The sequence below is a fragment of the Salvelinus namaycush genome, chromosome 31 (assembly GCF_016432855.1).
Source record: "Salvelinus namaycush isolate Seneca chromosome 31, SaNama_1.0, whole genome shotgun sequence".
NCBI classification, from domain to species: Eukaryota; Metazoa; Chordata; class Actinopteri; order Salmoniformes; family Salmonidae; genus Salvelinus; species Salvelinus namaycush.
Window position 1 is genome coordinate 10,297,240 of NC_052337.1, and position 12,064 is coordinate 10,309,303.

A 12,064-nucleotide genomic window follows, 5' to 3' on the forward strand; every position below is an offset into this window, starting at 1 on the left:
TTATGTAACTTGCTTGCTGTATAATCACCTAAACACATTTAAGAGTATCTCAAGAGTTCAGTTTACAGTTCGTCTCTGCCCAGAGTGCAGAGTACGTTGGTATGGCAACAATGGCCCGAGATGGTATTTGAAGGAAAAATGTAATTGAATCATTTGGTGCAGTTTAGATTGAGCACATCTAAGCGTAATATATACTTTGTCATGATATAAACGGATGAATGTGTTCTAGACAAATATGCCCATACCATATATTGACTGATTTGACGATCTGGAGTGCAGGTAATAGTTTAAATGTTATGAAATTGAATAGTGTGTTATCCCCTATCTAGTACATTGAGTTTATAAACTGAGGCGCAACATCACAAGACTTCCGGGAACGCTTGACAAGCAGACCAGGCCGGGGTTTGAGAAGTCAATGAGAAATCACAAATTCTTCCTTAGTTAATTTTCTCAATTTAAAGGCACAACCTAGAATCGAGACAATGTCTTAAGTATTTGAACATGTTATTACCCCAACCTCGGTAAAGTGACAAACTGACATGTTTTCATTTTCGTAAAAAAACTACTTTAGATCGAAGGAGATGACGACAGACATGGCAGCTCTGCTTCTAGCTCCTAAGCAACTTTGTTTTGTTAGATACTACTGCACTGGAGCTATGAACACAAGCATTATGTGCATGTGACAAATACAATTTTATTTGAGTGCCTTTGACTTGACGGCATGCACTTGTGCGAGGCACAACCCAATAACGTGTTTCTGCGCATGAGTTTAGCTAGCCAAGTGGTATCAAGGATTTTATCGGCGAACCAGTTTCTGCCCATCTTCTTACTGTACTGTCTTTATTGTAGCTATGATGCATTACTACACTATTTCCTGATTTCACATAGACCAGTTAGAAGCTAAATCACGGGGAAAGTCATGTTACCTATTGATAGAACATAGGATTTCACCAAATTGACAGGAGTTCAAGGTTTTTATTTACGGGGTGGATTATCCCTCTCAAGATTGTTTTTATTAACACTGTAAACTGTGATAAAAAAAAAAGTTTATTTACAGTAACAAAAAAGCAGCACCAGCAATATTTAACACTTATTTACCCTTGGGTGGTATGTTAAAGGCTTAAAGGCCCAGTGCAGGCAAAAACATGATTTTTCTGTGTTTAATATATCTTTCCACATTGAGGTTGGAATAATACTGTGAAAATTATGCAATTGTAGTGTAAGAGTTGTTTGAAAAGACTACCTGAAATTTCAGCCTGTTTTGGTGGGATGGAGTTTTTGCCTGCCTACGACATCACCAGGCGGTAAATCCATTAATGGAATAAGAAGTAGTTCCAAACCTCTCTGCCAATAACAGCTAGTTTCCCCCTCCCCACTTAGACCACTCTCAGACAGTCCTAGCAACATTTTTGATTGAGAAAGTGCTCTTGTTAAGCTGTTTATTTTTTTTACCATTTTGATTGCAGAGGATGCGCACAGTGTAACAATATGATGAAGTATGAATATTTCTGCCACCCACACACAGGAAAACAGTTCCAAATAAATGACATTACGTGTTCCACCACCCATGTTATTTACATTATTAAATGTCCATGTGGGCTTTGCTATGTCGGTAAAACCTCCCGCTCTCTCAAACAGAGAATTAGTGAACATAAAAATTCAATCAGGATTAACGACAGGGATTATCCAGTCGCAGTACATTTTAATGACCTAAAGCATGACATTTCTACCTTTAGATCTTGTGGCATAGAGAAAGTTAAGATATCAGACAGGGGAGGTGATATTAATAATACTCTGAGTAAAAGAGAATGTTTTGGGATTTTCACACTACAGACATTATTTCCTAAAGGACTTAATGATGAAATGCCTATGTATGTTATGTTGTGAATTTGAACATGAATTATGTGCCTATTTAAGATTACTCTGATATTTTTTGTACGATGTACCCAATGATTAATGAAAACTTGCTATGTCCTCATTGTGGTTTTACAGACATGTTTAATACATCTTTTTTATACACTTCTGTAATATTTATGAAATCCATATTGTTATATTTGGTAACACTTATTTGTTTTTCCCTTTGCCTCCAACCCCTTTCGATGTGTGGAACGGATGTGGGTTGGGCTAGGTCTACATAAGGGTGCTCATTTTTTTTAAATCACAAAAGCTCTGACAATGGCCGTGAGGCCGATACGTAAGCTTATTAAATATCAGTGATACTATCAAGAGCAGTGTGCGGTTTCCTTTTTCCTTCACCATTTTGATTGAAAACAACCCATTTCCTCCAATGTAAGTCAATCATAAATAAAAACATCCTACCTCTAGAAGCATCCACACATTTTTCCTAAAGCAATCCATTTGATCTACTTAATTTCATCCCAACTTTATAGTGTTTACCCATTACTTGAGGAGCAAAATTCTCAAATGAAAAGTGTGCACTTAAACTTTCACAAAAATCTTCCATTGATATCAATGCATGATTAGAGCAGACATTTGGGTTTAAGCACTACTTTCTTACATTAGCATTTGGCTCAAAACGTATTTACATTGTAACAAACTAAACTCAAAGAAAAGGGCATCTATCCAAAACGATGGCCTGAAACTGACACATTTGAGTTGCATGTCTCCATAAATACTCACATGCTTCATCAAAACCATTCACACCTGTGCTTCACCCTAACAGATAACAGTCTCAAACATGATCCACAATCATCCTCAGCCTTATTTCTCTTTTCTTTATGGTGTCCACTGTATTTATATTCACAGGCAGTCCCTCCTCTTGTGCCCCAGGTTAGTGGGTTACTCTCTGATCCCCATCAGCAGCTTCAGTAGGTGGGCCTCCATCACCTGTTGAACTGGTCAGAGAAGAGACATGTTTCAGCCATAGCCTACTACTGCACAGAGATATCATGCAAAAATTGAGGTTTTAGAAGTTAGAAAAAATGAAAAGCAAATGTCTGAAAGTTTGGTGAGTATTGAGCAAACAAAAAAGGCAAGTATCTGGTAGGGTTCATTAAATGTACATAGGAATGCTAGTTAGTTAAAGCTATCCTTAAACTGAGAAAAGATCATTGAATTACAGCGCCAAAATGCCAGCATTTTAAACGTTAAATCCCTGTTCATATCATAGGACAAACATCTAAGTAAAGAAATCTTAACAGCTACTGGGCTTATTTGGAGAATGGTTTGTAAGGTGGGATCTGATACCATAACAGATGACATGTTTATCCTTGGCCTACACAGCACTATAAAAAAAAGGTTACTTCTGATCCTAGTGGAACCAGTGGACCAGACTGTTAGAATCAGAGGAGATCCTGCTAAAATGGCCTCATTTGCATAATTGTATCAAAACACAGAAATCTGATTGTGGAAGAGGGGATGTGGGGGGAGGGCAGGGATTACCGTTATACACGGACTAGAAGGAACTCACCAAATACCCTTGTATTTCTCTAAACATATTCAAAGATAGTAATCTTGCTGCACAATATCTTTATGAAAGTAGACCGGGCATAACACAAATAAAGAAACGCTATATTTCCGCTTTATGTATGTATGCCTAGACTACAAGAACTCTTTAGTCATGATATTTGAACTTGTTCTTCATGATGAGAAGTATATAGCCTAAATATGATCTGTATGAGATGCATATTTGTATACCATTCCTATGGCCCATTGCCACAGCCATATCCATAGCGTTGAAGCCAGAATCAGACTCAATGGTGGGGTCGGCGCCACTTTCTGTGACAGGAAAGGATGGAAGATGTCAGATTACAGACCTGACTGGATCAACACAGCCTAAATATAAGCAACAAATCTCATCAAAATCAGTGCAGACCAAGCTTTTAACACAACATTTTGTCTCAGTTAATAAAAGTCAGAGAGAATCATTCATCTAGAAAGTGACAGTTGCCACCAATGCGGTTGGTTAGTACAGTAAGTCGGCTGAAAGGAAGGTCAGTCAGGGCTTCATTTCTTCCTGTACATGGTCCAGCCCCTCAGTCAGTCAGTTCTTACCTAGGAGAATTTCCACACAACGCAAATGGTTTCCATGGACAGCATAGAGAACGGGAACCCCTCCGTTCTGAAACCGTAAGAGTGAAATCTTCAACAGGAACAAATGTTGCTCTATGGTTGGTTTGACATACTGTACATTAAAATTAAGCCATACACAAGAATACAGATGAAAATCCTGATGTAACATTCCTACCCAGTCATATTCATTGACATCCACCCCACAGTCGATGAGCATCTTCACGATGTCTGTGTATCCCTTGCTGCAGGCCAGAGACAGAGCGCTCTCTCTGCCTTTAGCCAACAGGTTGGGGTCCGCTCCCTAAAGGAAGAGGACATGGAAGACACCATTGGTGAGAAAAGCATCTGGGCTAAACGGATTCAACAATACATGCTGTATATAGTATGTTAATGTTATTTGTGGTGATTTCCTGTCTTATGTACATTTTAGGTAACAGTATCTGACTCTATGCTGCATATCTCTGAAATAGTAATTTGCTGGGTTGTTACACTACATCACCAAAAGTATGTGGACACCTGCTTGCACAACATTTCATTGCAAAATCGTGGGCATTAATATGGAGTAGGGCCCCTCTTCGCAGCTACAACAGCCTCCACTCTTCTGGGAAGGCTTTCCACTAGCCCGAACCATGAAAAACAGCCCCAGACCATTAGTCTTCCTCCACCAGACTTTACAGTTGTCACTATGCATTCAGGCAGGTAGCATTCTCCTGGCATTCGCCAAACCAAGAATTGTCCATCGGACTGCCAGATGACTGCTCCAGAGTCCAATGGTGGCAAGCTTTACACCACTCCATCCAACACTTGGCATTGCGCATGGTGATCTTAGGCTTGTGTGGCTGCTCGGCCATGGAAACCCATTTCATGAAGCTCCCGACGAACCGTTCTTGTGCTGAAGTTGCTTCCAGAGGCAGTTTGGAACTCGGCTTCCTCATCCTGCAGGTTAATCACTGTCTCTACAGCGATACAAACATCAAAGCGGTCAGCTGTTCAGTAAGGTCATTCTACTGCCAATGTTTGTCAATGGAGATTGCATGGCTGTGTGCTCCATTTCATACACCTGTCAAAGACGGGTGTGGCTGAAATAGCCAAATCCACTAATTTGAAGGTCTGTCCACATACTTTTGTATATACACCACCGTTCAGAAGTTGGAGATCACTTAGAAATGTCCTTGTTTTTGAAAAGAAAGCACATTTGTTGTCCATTAAAATAACATCAAATTTTTCAGAAATACAGTGTAGACATTGTTAATGTTGTAAATGACTATTGTAGCTGGAAACTGCAGATATTTTTATGGAATATCTACATAGGCGTACAGAGGCCCATTATCAGCAACCATCACTCCTGTGTTCCAATGGCACGCTGTGTTAGCTAATCCATGTTTATCATTTTAAAAGGCTAATTGATAATTAGAAAACCCTTTTGCAATTATGTTAGCACAGCTGAAAACTGTTGTTTCTGATTAAAGAAGCAATAAAACTGTCCTTCTTTAGACTAGTTGAGTACCTGGAGCACCAGCATTTGTGGGTTCGATTACAGGCTCAAAATGTCCAGAAACAAAGAGAGACTGGTGTTTTGCGGCTTCCATTTAATGAAGCTGCCAGTTGAGGACTTGTGAAGCATCGGTTTCTCAAACTAAACACTAATGTACTTGTCCTCTTACTCAGTTGTGCACCAGAGCCTCCCACTCCTCTTTTTATTCTGGTTAGGGCCAATTTCCGCTTTTCTGTGAAGGGAGTAGCTTCATTAAATAGTACCCGCAAAACACCAGTCTCAACATCAGTCAAGAGGCGACTCCGGGATGCTGGCCTACTAGGCAGAGTTCCTCTGTCCAGTGTCTGTTCTTTTGCCCATTTTAAGCTTTTCTTTTTATTGGCCAGTCAGATATGGCTTTTTCTTTGCAACTCTGCCTAGAAGGCCAGCATCCCTGTCTGACTTACGATTACTGATAGTTAGCTAATACGTCTAAGGAAATAATAAAGAAACTCAACTGTCTAGCTAACGATAACGTTATTGTTAGCTAGCCCAAGATAGGCCCGCTCTTGGGTGAACTAGAGCTGTTCTTTGCAACTCTGCCTAGAAGGCCAGCATCCCAGAGTCGCCTCTTCACTGTTGACGTTGAGACTGGTGTTTTGCAGGTACAATTTAATGAAGCTGCCAGTTGAGGACTTGTGAGGCGTCCGTTTCTCAAACTAGACACTGTAATGTACTTGTCCTCTTTGGTTTTCTAATGATCAATTAGCCTTTTAAAATGATAAAATTTGATTAGTTAACACAACATGCCATTGGAACACAGGAGTGATGATTGCTGATAAAGGGCCTCTGTACGCCGATGTAGAAATTCCATTTTCTTTTAAAAAAGCAGCCATTTCCAGCTACAATAGTAATTTACAACATTAACAATGTCTACACTGTATTTCTGATCAATTTGATGTTATTTTAATGGAAAGAGAAAAAAAGTGCTTTTCTTTCAAAAACAAGAACATTTCTAAGTGACCCCAAACCTTTGAACGGTAGTGTATAGTGCATGTCTCAACATGTTGTTTTTCTTACGTTCTGGAGCAGGAACTCTACGACAGCTATCTGTCCGTGTGCTGCGGCCCACATCAGGGGGGTGAAGCCTTCCTCATCCTGCAGGTTAATCACTGTCTCTACAGCGATACAAACATCCAAGCGGTCAGTAACATGTTTCACATATTTCTAGTCAACCCATGAAGCCCTTTATAGACATTTGAGTAAATGTTATTCTTATCTTACCAACTGTTAATTATGTGACTGTTCATGGTTGTAACGAGCCCAACATCAATATACCATTAACAAACAGACATAAATACAACTCCACCCTGAGGGACATTGCCACCTTGTTCAATCCTGCTGGCCAAGAACACCATTTCTCCCTGTGCTGCCAGCTGGTGAATGGACAGGGCTGGAAAGAAGGCATAAGTCACATGTCAGAGGTCAAGCAGCCATCATTCAATGTTAGAGTCAAGTACGTTTTAGGTTGTAGTCTATGTTTAAGAGGGTAAGTGACATGTGACAAACTTTTTTAGTTTAGGATGAGCTCAGGTACTTACAGTGGACCAGAAGAGGAGTGGAGGACACCTCGTTTCCACGGTGCTTGTTGGTGAGTGTTGTCGACTGTTTGATGGGGGAGAAGTGTTTGGTGGTGGATGGGGTGTAAACATGACGCACTTGTATCCCTGGTGAGGGCGACGTCTGAATATTACACTCGGCTGAAAGAGGCAAAAGAGATATAGCATCAACCATCAGCTCAGCTCAATTGAGGAGCAAAATATCTCCTCTGATTTTCTGGGGTCAAATATGGAAATCACATTGTAATACAAATAAGGAGTGCATCAACACTTGGTAGTCAGTTGGTACCTTTAAATAAAACAGATGCCACCTCCAAGTCGGAATTGACCTGGTCCTGGATGTTTTTGCTGTCCTCCTCATTGAGCGACTTGACGAACCTTGAGCACACGTTCATATCAAAGCGGTTGGGCAGGATGAACTTGATCCCCATGGCCACGTTCTGTGCACCTGTGTCGTCCACACTCCCACCCGGGTGTTCTGACTTGATGTTGCTTATATCTGGCATCACACATATCCCCTCCATCTCTTCGGAGACCGAACTGGTCCTACCTGCTACTGAACCTGTGTCCATGACCGAGGCAGTGACACAGTGAGTCAGATGGTCAACTCTGCGCTGGGTGGATGTGATCTATCTGGTAAATAAACACTTTGATCACCACATCCGGTACTCCAATAGAAGATACGTCTAAAAGCCTTGAATGGATACAAAAGCAACATCAGAATGTGGTAACGTTAATTCAGGTTAGTGTGTGCCTATGTCATCAATTTAAGCATGCAAAGCTGATCTCTTTTGTAAAAAAAAAGATATTTAATATTACAACAATCATGAATTACTACTGTCTATGTGCTGTGTATATACACCTTTTCAACAATAAGTGTCAACAATAAAAATAAAAAAAACTGGGTAACGTTAGTGATGCTATGCATAAATCCAACAGGAGAGAGTGGGGTTGTAAGTGAACAGACAATGATCATTCCTAAATAACAACATGCGTGCAAAAACAAGTTCGAAGGCTTGTATTCCGCGTCAGTTGAGACTAGTAGTGTCTATGCAACTTGCTAGTTTTAAAAGAGCTAGCTAGCTAATTCTTGGACCTTCAACCAAATTCTGTCCGACTTACGAAACCCAACTGTCTAGCTAACGTTATTGTTAACTAGCCCAAGATATGCCCTCTTGGGTGAACGAGGGCTAACTAGCTAACCAAGTCAGAAATACTTCAGTCTTTCTGGCTTAGTGTTAGCTAGCTAGCATGGTTAGCTAGCTAGCTAACTAGCTAACCAAGTCAGAAATACTTCAGTCTTTCTGGCTTAGTGTTAGCTAGCTAGCATGGTTAGCTAGCTAACGGACCCAGCAGAATCCCTTACAAGCAAACTAACGTACTGATTACAAGCACAAAGAAAACCGTAGTAAGGTGAGTCACAATAACACAGAATGATTTCTTACCTAGTAACACATTTTGTGTAATGTTCACCGGTGTTGCAACGATTTGACAGCTGGCTTTGTGCTTGTTTTGATGTTTCTCGCGCATGAGCAGTTTCTTCAGATCAATGTTTTTTTCTCCACATGTGACAGATTTAAAGGTATGGGTGAACGATGCTATTCAGATTTTTTTTTTTATTCTAGTGAAAGATCTATTAAAACAGATTTTTGTATTTTAACTTAAATTAATGGTAATTAATGGATGAATTGGTAAAATGAATTACACTGAAATAACCACACCTCTAAATTGGATACACAAACAGACTACGGACTAAAAATGTAGGTAGAATACTGATATTTCCAAAAGACCCCATGTAGGCCAATGCATCAAAATCGTTGAGGCCTTGGGGACCTGTGTTTTACCTGTGTCAGCGCCAAAAACCTAAATCATGTTGAATTAAAGTTAACATGACATTTTGCAATGTTTGTTTAATCCCTTTTAATACGAAATGTTGAATAATAGATTGGGCTACACTCACACCGGTTACACTGCTGTGAGACAAGAGATCACAGTTTGGTCAAATGCTAAAAGTTGGTTTATGCAAAGTTATTTTTCCAAGTCCACAGGTTCTTTAGAACAACAATGACATATTTTCCTTGAACTACATGTATCAAATGAAATGTTTCATTATTAAATGTATCAAGGAAAATAGAACCAGGCAGAAGTGTGGTAGGTGTTTATCTAATCTTTGATTTTTTAAATGTTATGTTGCTAATTTCATTCTAAAATGGAGTGGGAAAGGTACAGTATGTATAAATGTATATGGTACCATTCAGATCAAATTAAAAACATGCATTGACCTAGCTTGCTATTTTAAGTGTTTCCTTTGTGCTGCAAAATCTGTTCATCTCGCCATTTGAAGTGTGTTATTTCTGCTTGAATAATCTGGAATTACACATTTGTTTGAGGCGGTCAGAGGTTCCCCGTCACTGGTCAAAGTTGCAAAATGCTCATCTGATTTAGGGGGATATGACAAATATTTATCTCTAATCTGTCAAGTCCTGCTTTAGAGTGTATGCTTAAATTAAGCACTGTTCACTTTTGTTTTTGTCTAGATGTTTTTACAGCTAGACCCCTGTCAGGGAATTTGGGGCACATCTCTCTATCCCAACCGCTAGTATTTACTATGTATTTGGCAGTGATTACAGCCTTGAGTCTTCTTGGGTATGGCGCTACAAGCTTGGCATAACTGTATTTGGAGAGTTTCTCCCATTCTTTCTGCAGATCCTCTCAAGCCCTGTCAGGTTGGATGGGGAACGTTGCTGCACAGCTATTCTCAGGTCTCTCCAGAGATGTTCGATCAGTGTTCAAGTCCAGGCTCTGGCTGGGCCACTCAAGGACATTGAGACTTGTCCCGAAGCAACACCTGTGTTGTCTTGGCTGTGTGTTTTGAGTCTTTGTCCTGTTGGAAGGTGAACCTTCGTCCCAGTCTGAGGTCCTGAACGCTCTCAAGCAGGTTGTCATCAAAGATCTCTCTACACTTTGCGCCGTTCATCTTTGCCTCTATCCTGACTAATCTCCCAGTTCCTGAAAAACATCCCCACAGCATGGTGCTGTCACCACCATGCTTCACCGTAGGGATGGTGCCAGGTTTCCTCCAGACATGACGCTTTGCATTCAGGCCAAAGAGTTAAATCTTGGTTTAATCAGACAAGATAATCTTGTTTCTCATGGTCTGAGAGTCTTTAGGTGCCTTTTGGCAAACTCCGAGTAGGCTGTCATGTGCCTTTTACTGAGGAGTGGCTTCCGTTTGGCCACTACCATCTGGCCACTCCACCATAAAGGCCTGATTGGTGGAGTGCTGCAGAGATGGTTGTTCTTCTGGAAGGTTCTCCCATCTCCACAGATCAACTCTAGAGTTCTGTCAGTGTGACCATCAGGTTCTTGGTCACCTCCCTGACCAAGGCCCTTCTCACCAGATTGCTCAGTTTGGCCTGATGGCCAGCTTTAGAAGAGTGTTGGTGGTTCCAAACTTCTTCCATTTAAGAATAATGGAGGCCACTGTGTTCTTGGGGACCTTCAATGCTGCAGACATTTGTTGGTTCCCTTCCCCAGATCTGTGCCTCGACACAATCCGGTCTTGGAGCTATACGGACAATTACTTCGACCTTATGGTTTGGTTTTGGCTCTGATTTGCGCTGTCAACTGTGGGACCTTATATAGACAGGTGTGTGCCTTTCCAAATCATGTCCAATCAGTAGAATTTACCACAGGTGGACTTTAATCAAGTTGTAGAAACATCTCAAGGATGATCAATGGAAACAGGATGCACCTGAGCTCAATTTAGAGTCTCATAGCAAAGGGTCTGAATACTTATGTAGATGTGATATTTCAGTTTTTAATACATTTGCAAAAATATCTAAAAACCTCTTTTCACTTTGTCATTATGGGGTATTATGTGTAGATTGATGTAGAAAAAAAAGTAATACATTTTTAAGTAAGGCTGTAACGTAAACAAATTGTGGAAAAAGTCCATTTGTTTTGTACTCTGCTGCTACTCGCTGTTTATTATCTATGCATAGTCACTTCACCCCTACCTACATATAAAAATTACCTCAACTAATCTGTACCCCCGCACATTGACTCGGTACCGGTACCCCCTGTATATAGCCTCGTTATTGTTATTTTATTGTGTTCATTTTATTATTTTTTACTTTAGTTTATTTGGTAAATATTTTCTAAACTCTTCTTGAACTGCACTGTTGGTTAAGGGCTTGTAAGTAAGCATTTCACGGTAAGGTCTACACTTGTTGTATTCAGCGCATGTGACAAATAAAGCTTGATTTGATATGGCTAGGGCACTTACAATACAGCTCACTTAGCTCATAAAATGAATAATTTAATAACATTTTTGCAGGACATGGTTATTAGTTTTGGTCAGGGATCAATAGGCCTATAGACAAAAGGTTTTATTGGATTTCTCTGTCTGTGGAAATCTGATTTGATACAAAGGATCAAAAGCTAAATCAAGCAACTATCAACATATATCTTATCACAGCTTTCTTTCTCTGGGTTGTTTATGTCTGAGCAATACAGATTGTTTTGTATGGTCACGGTGAATAGTTTGTATTTTAATTGACCATTGAGTTGTGGTCACTGAATAGTTTGTTAATAACAGCAACCCATTCTTGTAACGACCGTCGTATGAAGAAGGTGTGGACCAAAGCGCAGCGTGGGAAGTGTTCATGATTATTTATTAAAAAACTGAACACTGGGACAAAATAACAAAATGTAACAACACGAAACAGTTCTGTCTGGTGAAGACACAAAAACAGAAAACAACTACCCACAAAAACCATGTGGGAAAAAGCTACCTAAGTATGGTTCTCAATCAGAGACAACGATAGACAGCTGCCTCTGATTGAGAACCACACCCGGCCAAACAACAAAGAAATACAAAACATAGAAAATTTAGGCTACATCATTTCCTCTTTACCAGAAGATGCCCCTCTAGGAA

General features: G+C 40.1%; 1 protein-coding gene across 2 annotated transcripts; it reads right to left on the bottom strand.

Moving 5' to 3' along the window:
* Positions 1–1,978: 1,978 nt before the first annotated feature.
* LOC120025930 (ankyrin repeat family A protein 2-like) lies at positions 1,979–8,681 on the bottom strand. Of its 2 annotated transcripts, none has more exons than XM_038970656.1 (9): positions 8,571–8,681; positions 7,415–7,819; positions 7,108–7,266; positions 6,894–6,959; positions 6,587–6,684; positions 4,208–4,333; positions 4,015–4,081; positions 3,658–3,738; positions 1,979–2,855 (listed from the first exon to the last, which is right to left on the bottom strand). In XM_038970656.1, exons 2-9 carry the CDS (start codon positions 7,695–7,697, stop codon positions 2,800–2,802), a joined length of 936 nt encoding a protein of 311 aa, XP_038826584.1. In that variant the 5' UTR covers positions 7,698–7,819; positions 8,571–8,681; the 3' UTR covers positions 1,979–2,799. The 2 variants fall into 2 exon arrangements, with proteins under 2 accessions (XP_038826584.1, XP_038826583.1); XM_038970655.1 differs by having other exon boundaries at positions 7,415–7,687; positions 8,571–8,662.
* Positions 8,682–12,064: the final 3,383 nt, after the last annotated feature.

Excerpts from the sequence above, each read along its gene's own strand:
- LOC120025930 (XM_038970655.1), bottom strand. The coding sequence starts at position 8,655 with ATGCGCGAGAAACATCAAAACAAGCACAAAGCCAGCTGTCAAATCGTT. Across the intron at positions 7,688-8,570 it reads TACACAAAATGTGTTACTAG|GTTCAGTAGCAGGTAGGACC; the intron begins GTAAGAAATCAT and ends TCATGGACACAG. Across the intron at positions 7,267-7,414 it reads GGCATCTGTTTTATTTAAAG|CCGAGTGTAATATTCAGACG; the intron begins GTACCAACTGAC and ends TGCCTCTTTCAG.